Source organism: Prunus avium, chromosome 3, assembly GCF_965620075.1.
Source record: "Prunus avium chromosome 3, drPruAviu1.hap1.1, whole genome shotgun sequence".
Lineage (NCBI taxonomy): Eukaryota > Viridiplantae > Streptophyta > Magnoliopsida > Rosales > Rosaceae > Prunus > Prunus avium.
The window spans coordinates 40810121-40832010 of NC_142286.1; the positions used below are offsets into that span (position 1 = coordinate 40810121).

The following is a 21890-nucleotide window of genomic DNA, read 5'->3' on the forward strand; positions in this document are numbered from 1 at the left end:
CTTCTTTTTCAACTGCTTTTGCAAGAGTCTGAAGTTTTGAGATGGTAAGTTCTCAGTTTTTGAACAGTTCCATGTTTCCCGCTTATCTTCTTTTCACAGAGGCTGAGTCTGCTTATCTCTTGAGAATGGTGTCTTCTCTGAAATAGGAAAATATCTTTTGAATAATTAAAACGGAGTTTGATCTCCTGGCAACAGAGTTTTTTCAGAGACATCCTTCTTTATACTTGCCCCTGCTCAATCTTTAATTTCAGCCGAAGTTATTGACTTTTCCAAGTCACACATGAGTCTGTTCCTTTTGTGGGCTTTTCTCTTTTTAAAAGTTGCCAAGCCCATTTGTTCCTTTGGCTCAAACCTGTTTTGGCTTCTTTCGAGGCCCAAGTTTCTTCTTGAGACGGTCAATTTGTTCCTTTGGGCCAAGTGATATTGCTTTGGCCTGTTTATTTTGTTTAATGGGCTGGGCGCGTTTGATGGGCTGAGGGCGTCATTTTTAGGTCCAGATTAGCAGCCCAAAATGATGTTGGTTTTTATCTCTGGACCAGGCGCACCAAATTTGGGCCCAAACAACCACATAACTTATTTATCATAAAATAATTTATTAAAATCCTAATTGAATACACCATTGAATCACATCCATATTTTTTTTTTTGGGTCTAAACCATGAGGTGGTCCTGGATGGGCCCCAACTATGGGTGGCACCTTTAAGCCTTAACCACAACCCAGACTAATCCCCACTCACACCGGGTTGGCCTGTAAGGGGTAAAGTGTTGGCCAAAGTGGTGACTCCGTACGAGAGCAAGGATCGAACCCCTGACCTCTCTTAAGGAATGAGAGTGCCGAACCACTCACACCAACCACCTTGGTTAATCACATCCATATTTCAACGTAAAGTGTAAAATGAATTACCCAAGAAAAACTGACACACGTCACAAAAACTGATGGCACATGCAGCTGCCGCGTGCCATTTTCTTTAATTTATTATTATTTTTCTATTATTTAGCTTTTAAATTTCGTAATAAATATAATAAAAATGTAAAAAATACATCGAAAAATCCTATAAACTCCTTGTGACATAATTGAATTGGTTGTCTTGGATAACGTTAGTTTTGTAGAAAGAAGAAAGAATTTACCAGCACAATAGCTATATTTAAAAGATTAACGAGTTTTTACAGAATACATAATTATTTTGTGTGAAAGGTAATAGAATTATATCTTTTTTGGGCGTAAACATAGAGTAATACTATTTGAACGGTAAAATCTCTGAATAAAACTAAAGTAACAAAGAAGCTAAAAATATTAGATATTACAAAAGAAAAGAATATAAAATATTAATTTTTGACATATCAGGGGTTGGGGGTTAGGAAATTATATGTCAAATTGCTGCAGGGGAGATGAAATTCAAATTTAGAATTTTGTATTTGACAACTTCGTTGGGATGCTCTAAGCGTAAAACTGACGCTACAGTGGACACCCAAGAAATTAAAGAATTCTTTTCAGGAAAGAGCAAATAGAAAATTTATCAGGAAAATAAAAAATCCTATATCCTCTCTGGCCCTGCACTAGCAACCTCCTGTTCTTCGTCTGGCTGATTTTGATTACAATCACATTTTCGTTTCATTTTTATTTTTGTAATTGTTTTTATTAGCGAGAAGGAAAAGTAGAATTTTGGAGTACACACGAAACAAAATCGTATGATATCTGAGGGTGTGATGGTGATGGGCAGCTTCTTCTTTCCTGATATTGCTGCTGACAATCCCCGGCCATCTGAAGAAGAGCAATGAGGTCCGGTCGATTATGCACATTCGGCGTAGCGTAGGGCCTTCACCTCTGCATTGAAAATTCGTCTCTGCCTTCCTACTCGGTAATTCTCAGTCGTCTTCGCGTTGGATATGTTTCTAGACCTAAATCTTTTTCGATTTATGCATGTAATTTTGATTCTTCAATTCCATAAAATTCGAATTTGTTTTCCTCATCCTTTCTGTGCGACTTAACTGCATTTCGCCGGTTCTAAGGTTTGATAATTTACTCAACTAAACCGTAGAAGAATAATAGAGTAATAGAAATAATAGCTATATACGAATACTATTACTAAACGATGAAATACATATGTATTGGGTATTTAATTTAAGTTTCCTTTCCATTAGACAGAGTGAGTGAGGGAGAGAGAGAGAGAGATAGAGATTGAAGGACATAGACGTACAAGTAGTGTTGTTTAGTTGTTATGCCAATGGAGAAGGAGGCAATGCAAAGCAAGGAAAAGGCAGGCCGAAGAAACGGGTGCAATCCCGTTACGAAGGGTGGCCCTGTGTCCATGGATCATGTGCTTTTGGCCCTGGGAGAAACCAAGGAACAGAGGGAGCTCAGAATTCGTAGTCTCTTTAACTTCTTTGACACCGCAAGTATTGGCTATTTGGACTACACCCTGATTGAGGCTGCCCTCTCTGCCCTCCAGATACCCTCCGAGTACAAGTATGCCAAGGATTTGTTGAATGTCTGCGATGCCAATCAAGATGGCCGTGTCGATTACCAAGAATTTAAGCGCTACATGGATGATAAAGAGCTCGAGCTCTATTGCATCTTTCAAGCCATAGATGTCGAACATAATGGTTGCATTCTCCCTGAAGAGCTCTGGGATGCACTTGTAAGGGCAGGTATTTCCATGCAATTGACTGACTCTGTTACTGCTACTACTACTACTGCTGTTGCTACTCTTCATTTTTACTATATCTTCATTCCTTCAAGCTTTCATGACTAAGCCTTTCATCTACTTGTTTGATTGTTTGTGCTTCTTAAATTTAAAGACGTCCGTCTAGCCAAGCCTGTAAATAGCCACTATCATTCTCTGATTGTATAATTCAGTTTATCAGTGTTTTTTGTTTTCTATGAACTTATCGTATCCCTTAAGACTTCAAATATAACTCTTGTCACAATTTTTTTTTTCCTTTGGTGCATTGTTTTCCTTCTATAAGCCACACCAGCCCCTCTTTTGCAGGAATTGAAATTGATGATGAGGAACTCGCGCGTTTTGTTGAGCGTGTTGATAAGGATAATAATGGTGTTATAACATTTGAAGAATGGAGAGATTTTCTTCTGCTTTTCCCTCATGAGGCAACCATCGAGAATATTTATCATTATTTGGAGAGGGTATGCCTTGTTGATATTGGGGAGCAGACTGTAATCCCAGAGGTCATCAGTAAGCATGTCCATGCAAGCAGATATTTGATTGCTGGGGCAGTAGCAGGAGCAACATCACGTACAGCTACCGCTCCTCTTGATCGTTTAAAGGTTGTTTTGCAAGTACAAACAAAACAAGCTCGCATTATGCCAGCAATAAGGGACATATTTAGAGAAGGGGGATTATTGGGCTTTTTCCGTGGCAATGGTTTAAATGTCTTGAAGGTGGCTCCTGAAAGTGCCATCAGGTTCCACACTTATGAAATGCTGAAAAATTTTATTGTCCATGCCAATGGTGAAGAAGATCAGGCTAATATTGGCACTGCAACTCGCCTTGTTTCTGGTGGCTTAGCAGGTGCTGTGGCACAAACTGTTATTTATCCCATGGATCTTGTTAAAACACGAATCCAAACTTATGCTGGCGAAGGTGGAAGAATTCCAAGTCTTGGAACTCTGTCTAGAGAAATATGGGTTCAGGAGGGATCCCGGGCATTTTATAGGGGCCTTGTTCCATCTCTGCTTGGGATTGTCCCTTATGCTGGCATTGATCTTGCTGCTTATGAAACCTTGAAAGATATGTCCAAGAAATATATTCTGCATGACGGTGGTAAGGAGTTCATTTGTAAATTAGCTTGCTTTTCCTCATCCTTTAATTATTGTCTTGCCCCAATTCTGTCATTCTGCTATATGCTGTATTGTTTATTTTATTTATTTTATTTGTAGAACCTGGTCCTCTTGTGCAATTGGGATGTGGGACTGTATCAGGAGCTCTTGGTGCAACATGTGTGTACCCATTGCAGGTTGTCAGGACAAGGTGCATTTTGGAAATAACGATATCTTGATGCATTGATTTTTATGATACTTGTTTCAAGTTAGTGTCTTGAAACAGACACTAATTCTGCTACTTGTTTTCAGAATGCAAGCACACACTGCATATAAAGGAATGGGTGATGTATTCAGGAGAACCTTCCAACATGAAGGGCTAAGGGGATTCTACAAAGGAATATTTCCGAATCTCCTTAAAGTAGTTCCATCTGCAAGTATTACTTATATGGTTTATGAGTCCATGAAAAAGAGTTTGGATCTGGGATAAAAGCATTATGCAGCTCCAAATAATTGACTATAGAGTTGACACATTGACAATGGTATCGTGATAAAGATGTTGAATAAGGTTCCTAATTGAATAGATCAAATCATTTTTTTTTTGAGTCATAGCATGAATAATAGTGCTAGCATTAGATTTCTTAAACGGGCAAAATTGGCTTGTCCGTAAATTTGGGGTGTCCCAAAACTTATATTAAGCCTTATATGCATATGCAATGGGGCATTGTTGTGTTGTAACACTGAAAAAAGCATAGTGTAACTTGAGCATATTGTATAAGTTATAACCATTTGCCCATTTTATGTAAATTTTTTGTTACTGATTAGGGTGGTTTTTAAAGACTGCTGTCACCCGCTGCTAGCTAGCTAAATGGTAGGTTTAAGAAGCCATTTGTGCCATTTCAGGGTTTCATTGATCAGGCTGGGAAACTGCAATCCCGTTCTTGCTTGAGTTGAGTGGCAGCTGGATGCCTTGCCTTGGTTAACACCTAGTATTTGTTAGTGTTGTTTGTTAGACATCTGTGTATCTATATTTGGGATTCAAATCAGCAGTCAGACCTTTCTTCTGTATAGTTGTGTGTTCCTTGTGTTCTAGTTTGAAATCTTTATCATTCCATCTCCTACTCCTGATATGAAAATACTGCTACCTGGTTCTTCATGGATATTCAGGACATGCGATTATGGTACGATTTTCTGTTGTTGGTTACAAGACACCACTGGAAAGGTTTGCAGCCCAATTTGAGTTCACAATTGGTACTCAAATATTTTGGGCAGGGAAATTGGATTAGGCCTTAGCCTAGTTTTATGATGTCAAAGCCACTGTTAGTGGGGAGATTGTGTTGGCCCACTTTTGCTAGGCAACAAACGGCATTCCCTTGGATTTACAACTGATCAACTAGTTTAAGCGATTTTTATACAAAATTTGTAGCTTAAGTGGTTGAGAAGTTGAAGTTATTTTAGGCTAATACGATAGCCATGGGGCATGCTGATTTTACGCTATTCTTCTTCTTTTTTGTTTCCCTTTCAGGTCTATATTTATGCAATGGTTTTGTCATTTGTGTCCTGCCTTTAAACAAATGTCCTTTGCCATGAGATTATGAAATTCCACGGAGTGCGTCCAAATACACTTGACTCAAGTACACGCCTTACTAATATTTATATCAAATAAATACATAATAGAATACAGAAATAAATGCTGCATCAGATGTTTATCTAATCAACGCGCCACGAGGGAAGTCGTGGATTATTCTTTTCTTCATGACTATGGGGAAAAAGAAGGGCTCCATACCAGCCTCACGTGTTTTCAATCTTTGGTTTGGCATTGGGGTGGGGAGTCTTAATATTAACCTTGACTGGAAGAAGTAGTTGACGATACATACATGCATCAATTCATTCATTCATGTGCATGGATCAAATCTTTTGCGTTTTTGGGTATAATTAAAGACTAGCTAGAGAAATAAAATCATTTGCTTTAGATCAGCGTTCTCGATTACTTAATTATGACATGCACATTTATATTTATACTGTATAAATAGAGATCAGTAGCATAGAAGGTGCCTCATATTCTTAATAAGCATTATTTTACATAGAAACACTACCCAAAAAAATACACTTTCCCGACCAATGTAATATTTGTCGGGAAAACTCACTGTCCTGTCAAATATTTGTCGGAATAGACATTTACCGACAAATGTTGTCGGAATAGACATGTCCCGACTTATTTTTTTCTTTCCAGACAAAAGACATTTTGTTGTAGTGAAAGAAGATGAATCAGAATCGATGCCAAATTAAAGCAGATGCACACAAGCGCAGCGGAAAAGAATCAATGCCTTTGATTTGATTGGAAGCTATTCAGTTTTGCCAGCAACGTCACTGAAAATTCCAATGCTATATAATTATATATAGTGAATACAATCATCAATATATAATTATAATTATGACGCCATTTGTTTAATTTGTTTAGTATTTTTCTGCTATTCATCCTTGTTTGTAATATCCGATTAAAATCAGAACCATCTTTTCTTTGAGCCGGTGAATTTGCAGTTTTGGTACTTGTGAAAGATGGATATATAAATGAATGTTGAATGTTGAGAGTGAGGTGCAGGCTCCCACATGGACATGGGTGATGCAACTTCTAATATCTGCATTAGTCAAATTATGTCTGTTTAATTAAGGACCAACCGAGGTATCACCAACTGAGAGATAATTTATTTCTCTGGTCAATAATTAATACAGTAATTTTAATTTATATTAGAGCATTAATTTATTCTGAAAATATAAATAAAATAATTGAATCATGATGACCTATAAAAATATTACAAATATTGAAAAATCATTCATCGATTCATTTTGCATTTGGTCTAGCTCATGTTCTTACTTAGCATGTGATCCGGTATACGCAACATGAATGTCGGCATGCATGTGGGGATCAGATCATGTCATTGTCACATTTAAATTTAATGAGGAATGGGCTTATTCTTTTTTCTTTTTTTGGGCTGAAAATATTCTTCAATAATTCCCATTTAATTTTAAAGTAATACAAAAAAAATAAAATAAATAGTCTGGTGGTGTTAAAAAAATTAGCTAAAGCTAAAGGCTTAAAGCTATTTTACCCAGAAAAAAAAAAAAAAGAAGGCTTAAAGCTAAGGAAAATAAAGGATACTTTTGACTAGCTACGAGGGAAGCTTGGTCTATCATTTTCTCTTAAGCTTTAGCCTTTAAGATAAGTTTTGTATGATCACTTTCCTTCTTTCAAGCCAAATTTAAAACATATTATTTACTATCACTTAACAACTTTTTAATAGAATATAGTAAGGGCTTGTTTGGGGTGCTTCTGGAAGGGTTAAAATCACTTTTGGACAACCGAAAGCACTTCTGACAACGTTTGGCAGAAAAATTTAGAAGTGCTTTCTGGATAAGCACCTGCCATGTGCTTCTTCAGGAAGCACTTAGATTTTTTAATGAGATTTTCAACAACTATATAATAAAAACGCTTAGAAGCGCTTATGAGCAAAAGTGCTTCCTGAAGAAGCATTCTCAAACAAGCCCTAAATGTTAGATTAGAAAGTTAGAAGTCAAATCATGCATGCATGCTTTTAAGTTCCCCTTTTAAAAAATTTCCACATTAAAGCCAAAAAGTTGCTTCATGCTTAGCTTACCCATCATACAAAGTAATGCTCGTGGAGTGGAAAAAGGCGCATTAGTACATATATATAATTCATGTGTTTAGTAACTTTACTAGTCCCAATCTCTTGGACTCCAGGGGTCTAAGAGATTTGTGGTCACTAACCGTTGGATGTAAATTCAACGATTCACTCATTCTTGCACTCCTTTTAAGAAACTTTTTTAAACCGTTAGATTAATATCCAACGGTGGGTGACCACAATCTCTTGGACACATGTGGTCCAAGAGATTGGAACTAATAACCTTAATTCGGTGCCTTGTGTTTTATGCTGCATCTGCATGAGAGGCAGGCACAGATACTAATAGGGGAATTTGGCTCACATTACATGCATGAATGAATTCTAAAACCGGGTTTTGAGGGGTAATTAAGCACGTTTGTTGTCAAGTGTAGTGTAGCAATTAAAGAGGGAGAAGATGTTTAATCATCATGCATGATACCAAAGAAATCTGTATCAGCTCAACAAATGAAAAGTAATTAAGAGAAAAACTTGTATACCACGTACGGGATAGTCCTGTTACTTCTTCTTGAGTACAAGTAATTCACAACACAATCGAGAGTTTCTGCGAAGCCATCCAAACAAAACATATTGAGAGGTTGAGAGGGTGGATCAACACACTAAACTGACGCCAAATAATGAAGATCCAACCACTGAGATACACCGGTCGGTTGAGTTGACAGTTGACTTCGGCCAATGAGTATTGGAGTCTAATAATTATTAGAGAGACACAGGAGAATTCCCTTCCCTGCCCTGCCCTGGCAAGATGGATATATTTACCGATTTAATTACCAGTTATTAGTTATTATAACGTATAAAATAGGTGGCACTTGGCGGACACATGGCAATCGCCATACTAATTTAATTATTTGCTTAACAATAAAGTAATAAAAATAAGGGTTTGGAGTTGGGACGTTATGAAATGAACTTGGCACGGTTTTATTATAAATGGATGCCGTTGCTCTGGTCCCGCGGAAACCTCTCTGGCCCTCAGCTCTCTCTGTTTTCTTTTTCTTGGAAATTAGACTTTATTTCTATCTGTATTCTTCTTCTACCAACATTTAAAAGAATGCTGTTTTTCTTTTTGTTGCTGTAGATTCTCTTTCCCTGACACAAAGATAGATACATAAATTTAACAGGGTTCAGTTGGCAACTGGCCTAGCCGCGCCTCTGTGAGTGGGAGAAAAAAGAGCTAGGATATATAGATAACAATATTGTTCTGCGTTAAGATCTAGCTTATCTGAAGAAGCTCTTGTCTTGTGGAAGTTGGAACCCTTGGCATACAACATATATATTTATGTATATATGTGTGTGTGTATTAGGTCTCGGGGTTATTTAGAGCTTAGGAAGTTGCTTGTTCTTGATCGAGTTTTGTTGTTATGTTATGAAAGCCAATAATACTGCTTCTTCTGTTTCCTCAGAATCCATACAAAATCAGGTTCGTTTTAGAGGATTGTTTTGTGTATAGAAGAATATCAATATCATGTCATCTGTGATAGCACGAACAGGGCGGCATCGACAACGCTACGAGAACAATTTTCGCCTTGTTTCTGGGTATGCCCTTCTTTTTCATGCTAACTTTTATCCTCTTTTTTTCTTTTTTCTGGGGCACTTTAGTTTGGCTTATTTGTTTATCTTTACTGTTGGCATGCTTTTTCAGCGTTCCTTGTTTAATAAGTTGCAGGATTAGTCCAATTTTCCATTTGTCTCTTTTCCCTCGAGTGCCTTCAAATTTAAAATCTCTTGTCAGCCTCCTCTTAATTTCTTAATGATAATATAAAACGTATCTTTTTTTCTGATCACCAAAGAAAAAGTTTAAATAAATAAAAGATATCTTCTCAGAGCCAGGAGGAGGAGAAGCATCTCCAAGTGGCAAGTTCTATGATGTAAATTAATTGTCTTCTTCTTCTCGTATGAGAATATTGCGTTGCATTTTATTCTTTACACAGATGACATCAAAACAATCCCTCTCAGCATGACTTCAATTTCTTAAATAAAGTTTTTGGATTTGCGTGATCTATTTTGTCTCATTTATAGAATTCTTAATCCCTAAATCATTATGATAATTACATATATATAATCATCCATTACATCATCTTGCTCTTTCTTTCTGAGCCTGCTTTAGGTGGGAATTTATGATCATATATATTCACATTGCTTTAATTTTTATTAATTATAAGAACGAGAGATGATGTTGTCTGCGAAAGCTGGATGTTTATGGGTGGTGGTTGATCACAAATAAAAAAATGTGAAAGGTAATTTGAGTATATGAAAAAGGATGTTAGAGTCCAACCAGACAAAGACGTCATGGATGATGCAGTCTCATTGTAGTCCAAATGCTGCCTCAGTAAGAGTATCTATCTTATAGTTAAACGAAAAATTCTCTGAAGATTAAAATAAAGCAGCAATGGTACTTGTAAGAGTATCATGCTTGTGTTGGGCTGCTGCAACTGATTGCCTTCTAGCTAGTACTTGTAGCCATGACCTGTATTATTATACTATTACTTCAAATGAATTATGACTCATATACGTATACCTTGTACATATATGCATGCAACAGATGTATTCCTTACCGGATAACAGAAGACGATGAAGATCACAACGGCGATATTGAAAACAGGATACAAGTTCTTATGGTTTCATCACCAGACCGTGATGACAGAGTGTTCCCAAAAGTACGTGTACTTTAATTTCCCATCCCATGATCTGGTGGCTGGTCTTGTTTCTTTATCATGAAAAGCATTCATGCCCAGGTTTTTATATATTATTCTGTTGTGATCAGGGTGGATGGGAGGATGATGAGACTGTCTTAGAAGCTGCTTGTCGTGAAGCCTTTGAGGAAGCAGGGGTGAAAGGAACACTAAGAGTATGTTCCATTAATCTAAGTATTTGTTATTTTTTTCATAACTTAACTTAGCTAGCCTCTTCTGTCTCAAAAAAACGTAACACTGATAACGTATATAGTATAGTGCTAGCCTAAAGTTGAGAATTAGCATATTATTCATTCGCCATTTGTTTGTTTTTTCAATTAGCTAACACGCTACACGGGGGCTTTCTATTTGTTCAGGAAACTCCTCTGGGAGTTTGGGAGTTCAGAAGCAAAAGTAGACAGAAAATAGAAAGCCTGGAAGGAGGCTGCAGAGGGTACATGTTTGCATTAGAGGTCACTGAAGAGCTTGAGAGCTGGCCAGAGCAGCAAAACCGTGATAGAAAATGGGTTAGTGGGAGGAATTAACTGTTTCTGACATCTATCTATCTTATACTCTAGATGAACACATTCATTTCACAGGGATTTAATTTGTGTACGTTTATTCAATTACTCTATTATGATGTATAGCTAAACATAAAGGAGGCATTTAGACTGTGCCGGTACGAATGGATGTGTAGAGCATTGGAGGAGTTTGTGAGAGTTATGGAAGTTTCTGATGATGATGAGGATGGAAAAATTGAGATAGGAGGAGAAGAGAAAGGGGAGGCATCTGCCAATGTCAATGCCATGCCTAGTGTTCCTGCTGTGACAGATCATCATGTGGTGGCTGAATGTCAAATAGTGTCCTCAAACTGTTGCATAGAGATAAAGCCTTCTTCTACTAGTCAACAACTGGTCATATCAGTTCATTGTCACGGCACCTGGCTCTCAAGGGGTTTGCCATTGAGTCATTGACATGAATTACTCACATGAATCATGATCACATCCTTTCTTCCTGCTGGGCTTCAACTCTCATCTCTCTATGCCATTGCCAGTAGTGTAGGCCAGTAGCCCTTTCAATATCTCAGTCTACTCCATAAATGTTTGGTCAAACCATCTCATTTTTATCAGCTTTTAAATTATTCTTCTTCTTTTTATTTTTATTTGTAGTATATGTAGATGCAAACTAACTTCAACTTGATGTAAAATATGTATTTTATATATAAATGTAAGCTACATTTCGATATCCCTGATCACCTTAATATGTATTTAATCTCTCTCTCTCTCTCTCTCTCTCTGTGAAGTTTCTATTGCAACTAACCATTAGCTTCAGAAGCTCCTATAAAGAGCTTCATGATCATGAGTGACTAATTGATGATCATCATCGGACAGAACCAACTCTTGAGGTAGATGGACCAACAACTAAGAGCCTATGAAGTGATCAGATTCAGATTCAGAGCCATAGTTTTTTTTTTCTCTTTCTGAGCCTGGACCAGTTGTTACTTTGAGTGAAGGTGAAGCTAGCCTAGAGTAGCCAAAGATTAGAAGTTATATAATATAGGTATGCTGATGGGTTGCATTTCCCATAATCAATTACAAAGAAGAAATGAACCCTGCAATCTGGGCCAGGACGAGTTCTACAACAGATTTTGTGTACATAGAGCAATCAGCACATGAGTTCAAAAGAAAAGAAGAGAGTCATGCCCATTTGCCAGTGGCTTTGACTCGTTCGTTACTTGTTTTGTTTTTGGCCAATCACCCATTAGTCGTTTAGGAATTGAAAGTGGGGAAATTCACATACACGGAACCATAGAGGTTTGAACCAAGTATCATTTGGTGTGCTACTTGTTTAGATAGTTTGCGTAATTAATTGAAATTGAACTTAATTACAAGGCAATCCAAGTAAGTATCAAACTCAAACTCAAACTGCACTGAACTGATGATGATGGATACGCATATAAAATTCAATTTTGTCAGCTCCTTCCCTCTTCCTGGAAATTCTCTTGTTGGTGCAAAGTGCGTACTTGACCTGTGTGTCTATAATGTGTCTGGAATCCACATACAACCAACCAGATTCTCCAGCGTCCAAAACGTGTTTGATCCTATATCTATCTTTTATCTAACAATTATAGGAGGGGAGGGAGGGGCCACGTCATAGTTCCAACTAATCATCTCACGCTCATCTATGTCTATCTGCCCAATTCATCCTTCCATGATCTCGTCACCTATACTTTATTTATATACTCATTCGTTGGTGTTTAAAAGTTTGTGTAATAACATTTTCATGCGGGAATTTTGGAATCCTGACTAGTACTCTACTTGTCTTTTCTTTCTTGCATTTTTCATTCGCTTTATGTCACGTACATAAATTATTCTTTTTAAAAATAAAATATTAGTATTTTTCATTATATATATATATATATATATATATATATATATATGTGTGTGTGTGTGTGACAGTGTGAGTGAAATAGGAATGCGAAAAAGAAGGCAATACCAATATGGAATATAACATGTTATATATTTGGTCACTTCTCAAAATTTCTCATCGTAAGGCTCAACTAGGCAACAATTTACTATTTGCTTATTACCCCATGGGGTGAAATAAAAGTCCACCTGCTACTCCCTAGAAAACTAAGGACAAATGTGTCAATAACAATTCCCCACCCATTGATGTTGTTAATGTGGTAGACATCGTATAATTACAAAAGGGAAAATAGGACCTGTATAATATTGGTGTGGTGTGGACCCAATCATGAATATATCAATAACCAATGATAAATTTTATTGCCACCCTTCGTTTATTGAAGACAGTCTTCTTAAATTTTTAATATGATAAAACTAATTTCTTTTATAGTAAATAATTAAAAGTCATTTACATAAGACAAAATGTTAAAATTATCCAGTATCTTCAGAATTAGACAAATCGATCTGGTTATTGTCCGACTGACATGAAATAACTCTTATGTCATTGTTGAACAGTGACACAAGAGTTGTTCAATATCACTCTCAATGAGTGACATAAAAGTTATTTACATGCCATTATCGGACAATAATTAGATTAATTTATCTAATAATAAAGCCCCTTTGTTTTAACATGAAATAATTATTGGGCCGTATAATTTATAAACTTTTTTTTTTGGACCACACCGTCTTATCTCACAGTTGATTAATGTACAAGTTACAACCCAAGCATCACCTTCTTGCCGAACATTAAAATATTGGATACCTTGTTGTCGAATACTGAAGTTTCTTGGTTTCCCCCTCTGGTGGTTTTTTTGATGATATCTCACATGTCTGTGTCTTTTGAAGAGTTACTTGTTGTATGCTCTCGAGTGCCTGGTAGACGTTAGAGGGGCACTCTCTCTAGAGAGAGAGAGAGAGAGATGGAGCTTAGTTGTCGTGGCCATCGTGTTCTCCAGCCCCGTCACCATTCACAATGGGGGATTTTACATGTTGGGGAGGAGTTTATGTGTTGTGTTGAGAATGGTGGGTGGACAATTACTAAAGGCTAATTTTGGTAAGTTGGGTGGTTGTTTCGAGTTAATACATGAACATTTCCTTCCAATAATTGAAGGGTGACAATAAAATACACTTTACTAGAGAGAAATCATCATCAATGTGCGTTTTGAATTTGGGGGTGTGAATAAATACTGAATAGATAAGATAGATAACATCTAAAAATCGGAGGAATATGATTCCATCACTGAAATAAATTGTGAATGATTATGACGAGTTGAACAGAAGATTTGACCAATCCCCAGATGCCGAGCTCCTTCCTTTTCCTCTTCCTTCCTTTGTGGATGATGTCATATCATATATTTATCTTTTCTTTCTTCGGGTGGGTATGGTATGAAATGAAGATGAATATCATGGCGGGCCGAAGCCCAAACAAGAAAACGTGGCCGTGGATGGAGGAAAATTTAGTTGCAACGGTGTTAGCCGGATCAATAATACTATGTCATGTGGAAATATTTGATTGGCCGTGGATAATATTATTATGCGTGTCATAACGTTAATGACCGAGAATAGCACTCGTTTCATGAAAGTCTCTCTCCCGTGGATAATATTTGATTGGGTGTGATTTGTGAAAGAAACAAACATACGTGCACGAAACGCGCGTCCTAATAGACTTGCAGTAATACTAATAGGTGGCGCAGAGGGAGTGGGAAAGGGAAATGTCAAATGAGACCACGCCACACCTCTCCCTAATATATGATAAAAAAGGAATGCCAAATTTTAAGCTTTGATTAGTTATAATAATTGATGCAATTTGGATTTGGATGGGAATTAAAGCGAGGAACTCAACTCATTTCTTCTTCTTCGTCTTCTTCTGGTTCTACTATTACCCATAGCTCTTACTAAAATCTAAATAAAATGCTGTCTTCTCCTCCCCTATATAATAAATAAATAATACATTAAAAATAAGATATAATTATAGTGAGCTATTATTAAGTTTAGTTTTAATAAGCGTTTAATTGAAGAGCCAGGGCTCACATACGCACGCACGCACGCACAGAAAGACACACAGAGGAGAGCTGCGGAGGGAGGAGGTGTTGAGCTGATGAGGCCCTTGAGAGCATTGAGGGAGAGTTGTTGAGTTGAAGAAGGGTAGGCTTTTAGATAATCTCAGATTAGATTAGATAAGATTAGCTAATGGAGCCTGAGTCTGGAATTTCGACGCCTTCCCGCAATCCTCCTCCTCAGGTTCAATCTATCTCTTCTCTCTACAACTCATTACTTTCTTTACATTCAGTTTTACTTTGCATATATCTCCCACATCCAAACATTTCATTTCATGCCAAAATCTCTCTTTTTGTTATTGTTGTTAATATTTCTGTTCCACTGGGCACTGCTCGATCCACAATTTTTTTATTTCTTCTTATGTAATATGTGCTGCTTCTCTGTAACCAGTAACTAGTTGTGATTCAGAGATCTTAGGAATTCTTACTGTTTCCCGCATAGGTTCTGCCTCAATTTGAATTTCCAATTCTTCGCTATAGTTGTAGTTGTAGATGGTAGGTTGGTGACACATTCTTTTCTGTTGGTCAACTTGTTGTGTGTCCTCTGGCCTGGCCTGAGGCCTCTTACAAATTACGATTATTATTTTCTATTTCTCTGGCTGGTGATGTTCGCTTCTTACAATTAAACATTATCTATTATTTGGGTTTGACCCTGCTTCACTTTGACTTTGATATCATTTTTTAGTCTTCTGAATTTGATGGTCGATTGCTCATACATACTTGTTACTTCTTCTCTCTCTGTCTCTCTTGTTCCCCTTGAATAGCTAGCGTGGTTCGTGTTTTGAACTATTATTCCTCATGATTGACCCCGACTTCTTTCTTGTATGCTTGTACTAGCAGCACTTGTAGAGTGGCTTTACATTCCTGACATGGACTGGTGTTTCTTTCTAGCCTTAACCTGAAGTAAATAATATATGTAAAGCATATACTCTGTTCTGAGTTGTAAACCAGCATAGGCCTTGTTATTCATGTAACTTCTGTCATCAGTGGATAGCTATGCCCAAGTCTATGCCTAATTGAGTATTGAACAGGAGGAAAACTGATGGAATGCTATCTCAGTCAATCACTTTGATATCAACTAGTAGGCGTATGAGTATAGTTTGTGTTCTCCAATTAAGGATTTAATCATAAATCATTTTAGATATGGATTTCTTCTCCTCTGCCCTGGGCTGGAATGTGATTCATTTGATACCAGCTAGTCTAACCAATTAAACTCTTGTTGCTTTGCAGCTTTCATGGGTGAATCTCTCCAGAAATCTAATACTTGCTTATCAAAGCCTTGGCGTGGTTTATGGGGACCTGAGTACTTCTCCTCTCTATGTTTATACTAGCACATTCACAGGGAAGTTGCAGAACCATAATAATGAGGAAGTGATATTTGGTGCATTTTCCTTAATTTTCTGGACTCTTACACTGATACCCTTGCTGAAGTATGTCTTCATCCTATTGAGTGCTGACGATAATGGTGAAGGTGTGGTGAGACTTGGAGTTTGAATATAATCTTTGTGTGAACTCTCGTACTTTACTTTTTATCAAGTCTCTACGCGGTTATATTCATTCTAATTTCTAATTGATGTCAGGTGGGACATTTGCTCTTTACTCATTGCTTTGCCGCCATGCAAAGTTTAGTTTACTTCCCAACCAACAAGCGGCTGATGAGGAGCTCACAGCTTACAAATACGGTCCCTCATCACAGGTTGTAGCCTCTTCCCCATTAAAAAGATTTTTGGAGAAGCATAAAAGGTTACGGACAGCCCTACTAGTGGTGGTGTTATTAGGAGCTTGCATGGTCATAGGAGATGGTGTGCTCACTCCAGCAATTTCAGGTATGGTACTACCGTACTAAAGTTGGTGCTGTGAAACCGATATTAGTCAAAGTTTCTCCATATGCCATTTTCTTGTCCAATAATTGTCGATGTTGAATAGAAATATGTATTTATGTAATGTTAATTACCCTTTCCAGAACCTAGGGACGGATGATAAAAAGAAAAGACAAAAACCCTTATGTTATTTGTTACTAAGTTTTCTAGTCCTCTTGTGGACATCCAATTAAATTGAGACAATACTAACTCAGTTGTCTTGTATGTGGGATCCCTGATGTTTACATCTACTGTCTGCTACATACAATTCACGTTTGAAATATGTTCAGACAATTCATTTGGTAGAGCCACTTCATAATACAATATCCTCCATTCTTTCTGTTGTTTCTTGATATGGTGACTGTTTTACTTGCTCAAATACTGTTAAGTTTGCAGTAAGCTCTACATTATGAAAACATCTTCTCCAGACAACACACAGATTATTGAATTTTTTTAATCATATTCTCGCACTTGCATGGATTAAGGAGTTAAATCTTTGAGCATTTCTTTTTCACTTGCAGTTTTATCATCAGTATCAGGGTTACAAGTTACAGAGGAGAAATTAACTGATGGTAATTAGTTTCTCTTTATTACCCCTTGCTTTTTATTTTTCCTTTTTAATGAAAAGTATAAACTCATGATGCCTATTAATACTTGTATATTTCACTGCATATCATCTATTCGCTTTACTTTTGATATGCTATTTATTATCTGTAGGTGAACTCCTCTTGCTTGCCTGTGTCATATTGGTTGGCCTGTTTGCTCTGCAGCATTGTGGCACCCACAGAGTAGCATTTTTGTTTGCACCTATTGTAATAATCTGGTTGATATCAATATTTGCCATTGGGCTGTACAACACAATACATTGGAACCCAGCTATTGTTCGTGCATTGTCGCCCTACTATATTGTCAAGTTTTTCCGGGAAACTGGTAAAGATGGTTGGATTTCTCTTGGTGGGATTCTCCTCTCAATAACTGGTATGCTGAATCTGGAAATTGAGGGAAAATTGTTACATATACATAATATAATTATTAGTTGTTGTATTGCTGCAACTATTTTCATGAAACCCCTTTTATTGGAGTTTTATCTTAGGCTCTTCAGGAACGAGAAGTTATCGAAACCGTGAATTTCGATATTGAGTCTTGCATGCTTGCCTTTTAAAATAAACTAACTGTTAGGCATCTCCATGTTTTATTAGGTACTGAAGCTATGTTTGCAGATCTTGGACATTTCACTGCCTTATCGATAAGAGTAAGTTTATAATTTTTCTTGTGTTCTACACAAAATAAAAACATTCAGCTCTACATTGTTGATTATGGTTTATGGGTATGTAGGGCTGATTATTGAATGAATTCAATTGAATAAAAGTATGCAGAAGAGTTTTCACTTTCGGAATTCCAAAATGCAATCCGGTTCCGATTCTAAATTTTGGAAATCTTGCATGCCCTTCCAAAATCAAAAGTTTCATATTTTCGGAAATTTGGAAAGTCTAAGATTTAGGATATTTACTCTAAACCACTCGAACTTTGTAGGCCTTGTTCATTATGATGTATTAATGGTCTGTGGAATTTTGCAAGTGATTATGAATGTTTTTTCTTGCATTTGCAGCTTGCGTTTGCATTCATTATATATCCTTGTTTGGTAGTACAATACATGGGTCAAGCTGCTTTCCTATCTAAACATCCCACCTCCATTCATTACAGTTTCTATGACTCAATACCTGGTTAGTTCATTCTGACATTTATGAATATTGCTTTCAGAATTTTATTCTATATCTGAGTTGGTAATTTTGCTTTCTGTCCTCCCTTATCTGGCAGATCCTGTATTTTGGCCCGTCTTTGTTGTTGCTACCCTCGCAACAATTGTTGGGAGCCAGGCTGTTATAACCGCTACTTTCTCCATCATCAAGCAATGTCATGCCCTTGGTTGCTTCCCCAGAGTCAAAGTTGTCCACACCTCAAAACATATATATGGGCAGATCTACATCCCAGAAATTAATTGGATACTTATGATCCTCACTCTTGCCATAACTATTGGATTCCAAGACACGACTTTAATTGGAAATGCATATGGTACGTTATTTCTTTGAATCCCTTCCTTTCTGTCTTCCCCCTTCAACAATTAAGTGAGGATGACAAAATGTTCACTTTTGGTTCTCAGGACTTGCTTGCATGATGGTTATGTTTATCACGACATTCCTTATGGCACTTGTAATAGTCTTTGTTTGGCAGAAAAGTGTGGTTCTGGCTGCAGTTTTTCTGATTTTCTTCTGGTTCATTGAGGGAGTCTACTTATCAGCAGCACTCATTAAAGTGCCTCAGGGAGGATGGGTCCCTTTTGTTCTCTCATTCATCTTTATGATCGTTATGTATGTCTGGCATTATGGTACGCGAAAGAAGTATAACTATGATCTGCACAACAAAGTTTCATTAAAATGGTTACTTGGCCTTGGCCCCAGCCTGGGTATAGTCCGCGTGCCTGGGATAGGCCTCATATACTCAGAGTTGGCAACAGGAGTTCCTGCCATATTCTCTCACTTTGTAACAAATCTTCCTGCATTTCACAAGGTGTTGGTTTTTGTTTGTGTAAAATCAGTTCCAGTTCCAAGTGTTTCACCTGAAGAGCGATTTCTGATTGGCCGGATTTGTCCAAGGCCTTATCGTATGTATAGGTGCATCGTCAGGTATGGGTACAAGGACATTCAACGGGATGATGGAGACTTTGAGAACCAGCTCATCCAAAGCATAGCAGAGTTCATCCAGATGGAAGCAGTGGAACCACAGTTCTCAAGCTCTGAGAGCGCATCATTTGATGGAAGGATGGCTGTGATAAGCTCCAGGACGGGGCAATCGAGTTCGAGCTTAATAGCGAATGAGCAAGAGGTTTTGGTTGTGAGTGACTCCATCCAAAGCAGCAAATCTTTGACCCTCCAGAGTATAGGATCAGTGTATGATGATGAGAACCCACAAATCAGGAGGCGCCAAGTAAGGTTTCAGCTACCCTCAAACCCAGTTATGGATCCTGCAGTGAGGGAAGAGCTGATGGATTTAATCCAGGCCAAGGAAGCAGGGGTGGCTTATATAATGGGGCATTCATATGTGAAGGCGAGGAGATCATCATCGTATCTGAAGAAGCTTGTGATTGATATGGGGTATTCATTTCTTAGGAAGAACTGCAGGGGACCTGCTGTGGCACTTAACATTCCTCACATCAGTCTTATCGAAGTTGGGATGATATACTATGTCTGAGTCCTGATTGTTTGAAGGAATTCGTTCGTTAGTTACAGATTCTAGGGGATAGGGAGCTGTCTCTTATTAGTCTAAGCTCATGGGAGAAGTATGCTAAAAGGCAGAGGCTAGGACTAAAATAATATTTGGTCGCATCGCAGATTTCATTTGGAAGCATCTTAGCCTGTGCCTGCCTGCCTGCGCTTTTGTTCCAACGTAACGTGTATAGATGAATAACATGGAAATCTGTCGTCATTATTATTTGGCAACTCACTTAGGCTTTCAACATGCTGCATGCATAACTTCAATTCGATGGTGAAATTTGTCATCATTTTTCACCCTCTACCCCTTCACCCCCCATTTTACTTGTGCTAATATAACAAGTAGCTTAATTATTTATTTATGAAAATTGGATTGTGTTTTTGTTCCAACTTGGAAAAGTAGCTTCACCTGCATATATCTAAATCTAATGGCCAGTTACCAGCACCACCGCCTTCCATCAAATGTCAGCCTCAGCCAGGAGCGTGGGTGTATTTGGTAACAACGTACACGCCAGTGAATTTTAATTTAGAATTAAATTAGAGTCAACCAGTGAGCCACAAGTTGGATTACCAACTGAATGAAGGGATGGATCATCGATGGTGTAGTTAAGCTAGCTAGCGTCGTCATCTGTATCTCATCTGTACACCCACCCGTCTACACAAACACAAACACAAACACACGTAGTAGTAGTAGACACCTATGTATATGTATGTACGTACGTACGTACGTAGAGACTAGAGAGCTGCTTGCTTGCTTGCTTATATATAGCAAACTCAACTAGCTGTTAATAGACACAACAACAAGTACGCACTATAAAGAAACTTAGAAAAGCAAGTAATAAGATATGGATAACAGCAACAACAAGGATAAGAAGAAGGGTGCAGGGGCATGCCGTGGTGGTGCCCGTGGGGTTCCGGCACCTTTATTGGTGCTAGTGTTTGCCGGCATTGTGGCGCAGGAAGGAATACTAGTGTTGGCTGCTCAAGAAGTCGACACGTCTTGCCTCAATCGGCTTGCGCCTTGCCTAAACTACCTCAATGGAACCCGTCACCCACCGGACAATTGTTGCCATCCTCTGAAATGGGTGATCAAGTCCAATCCTGAATGCTTGTGTCGTATGATAAGCAACCGAGGCACCAATGAAGCTGAGCAAGCCGGCATCAATGTCAATGAGGCTCAGGAATTGCCAGGAAGATGTGGCCAACGTGTCAACCCACTCGCCTGCCTTTCAAGTAATGGTAATTCATTCATTACCATCCATTACCACATTACCAACATTAATTAATTATAATAGTCATTCTGATTAATCAGCACCACCATCAATATAAATATTCTTTTAACTCTTTGTCCTTACTCCAAATTATTCTATACAAGCACTCCCAATTATTCTATACAAGCGATAATTCGAACTCGGGTGTGAGTAATAGGAGTACATCCGTTCTAACCAATTTGACTAAACCTATGTCTGCGTCCTTACTCTAAATTGAGTTCTTCATATCATATGTAGTACAATACAACATACTAGAGCAAGTAGTTTAGCTATAATTAAGCTTTATGTTATTGCCTTTGATTGCAGGTTCTCCTAATAATTCCAAGAACTCAGTTCCAAATTCTGCAAACAGCTTTTCGTTGCTCTTTCGTGGAAGTATGGCGGCCACAGCTCTATCGTTGTCTCTTCATCTTATATTTAACTGGCATCAAATACAATAACCGCCTCATGGACGGAACGTTTGTTCTGTAGACATTAATTCACATTGCAATAATCAAACACTTTCTTCTTCTTATTCTTCTTCTTTCTCAGTGTCTCTTGTTAGTTGTATCGGGTTTCTTTTTCTCAATACAAATTCAAAGATTACAAAGTGATCAGTGCTCCTAAATGTAATTAATGCGTTGATCATGAAAGCTCAAAGGTGATCCACGCATGTGATGCATGGGTGTGGCTTGGCTTGGGGCATTTAATTGGAAACGATAAAGTTTGTGCACCAAACACACAATATGTCTGTTTAATAATTTAAAGGTTATCTAATTTAAGAAATTCAGTCTCAAGAATTTGTAATAAAGTTCACTGAAGAATGACCAAAAATTCAATTGAACTAAA

General features: G+C 37.7%; 3 protein-coding genes across 5 annotated transcripts; all 3 read left to right on the plus strand.

The window, feature by feature from the left end:
- The first annotated feature begins 1397 nt into the window (after positions 1–1397).
- LOC110764444 (calcium-dependent mitochondrial ATP-magnesium/phosphate carrier protein 2-like) lies at positions 1398–4562 on the plus strand. Of its 3 annotated transcripts, none has more exons than XM_021967426.2 (5): positions 1400–1858; positions 2142–2648; positions 2990–3778; positions 3895–3985; positions 4087–4562. In XM_021967426.2, exons 2-5 carry the CDS (start codon positions 2219–2221, stop codon positions 4262–4264), a joined length of 1488 nt encoding a protein of 495 aa, XP_021823118.1. In that variant the 5' UTR covers positions 1400–1858; positions 2142–2218; the 3' UTR covers positions 4265–4562. The 3 variants fall into 3 exon arrangements, with proteins under 3 accessions (XP_021823119.1, XP_021823118.1, XP_021823117.1); XM_021967425.2 differs by having other exon boundaries at positions 2146–2648; XM_021967427.2 differs by having other exon boundaries at positions 1398–2648; positions 3895–3971; positions 4087–4256.
- A 3852-nt stretch (positions 4563–8414) lies between these two features.
- KUP3 (K+ uptake transporter 3) lies at positions 8415–20095 on the plus strand. Its single transcript, XM_021967292.2, has 14 exons — positions 8415–9005; positions 10012–10126; positions 10234–10317; positions 10519–10668; positions 10789–11112; positions 14794–14847; positions 15894–16134; positions 16244–16489; positions 17044–17094; positions 17240–17500; positions 17722–17774; positions 18132–18246; positions 18341–18595; positions 18684–20095. Exons 1-14 carry the CDS (start codon positions 8935–8937, stop codon positions 19769–19771), a joined length of 3108 nt encoding a protein of 1035 aa, XP_021822984.2. The 5' UTR covers positions 8415–8934; the 3' UTR covers positions 19772–20095.
- Positions 20096–20292: 197 nt separating this feature from the next.
- LOC110764347 (Bifunctional inhibitor/lipid-transfer protein/seed storage 2S albumin superfamily protein) lies at positions 20293–21655 on the plus strand. The gene is made up of 2 exons (XM_088249873.1): positions 20293–21030; positions 21369–21655. The coding sequence occupies exons 1-2, from the start codon at positions 20637–20639 to the stop codon at positions 21500–21502; spliced, it is 528 nt and encodes a 175-aa protein (XP_088105999.1). The 5' UTR covers positions 20293–20636; the 3' UTR covers positions 21503–21655.
- Positions 21656–21890: the final 235 nt, after the last annotated feature.

Excerpts from the sequence above, each read along its gene's own strand:
- LOC110764444 (XM_021967426.2), top strand. The coding sequence starts at position 2,219 with ATGCCAATGGAGAAGGAGGCAATGCAAAGCAAGGAAAAGGCAGGCCGA. Across the intron at positions 2,649-2,989 it reads GGATGCACTTGTAAGGGCAG|GAATTGAAATTGATGATGAG; the intron begins GTATTTCCATGC and ends CCTCTTTTGCAG. Across the intron at positions 3,779-3,894 it reads ATATATTCTGCATGACGGTG|AACCTGGTCCTCTTGTGCAA; the intron begins GTAAGGAGTTCA and ends TTTTATTTGTAG.
- KUP3 (XM_021967292.2), top strand. The coding sequence starts at position 8,935 with ATGTCATCTGTGATAGCACGAACAGGGCGGCATCGACAACGCTACGAG. Across the intron at positions 16,135-16,243 it reads TGCTGACGATAATGGTGAAG|GTGGGACATTTGCTCTTTAC; the intron begins GTGTGGTGAGAC and ends AATTGATGTCAG. Across the intron at positions 17,095-17,239 it reads AGAGGAGAAATTAACTGATG|GTGAACTCCTCTTGCTTGCC; the intron begins GTAATTAGTTTC and ends TATTATCTGTAG.
- LOC110764347 (XM_088249873.1), top strand. The coding sequence starts at position 20,637 with ATGGATAACAGCAACAACAAGGATAAGAAGAAGGGTGCAGGGGCATGC. Across the intron at positions 21,031-21,368 it reads CGCCTGCCTTTCAAGTAATG|GTTCTCCTAATAATTCCAAG; the intron begins GTAATTCATTCA and ends CTTTGATTGCAG.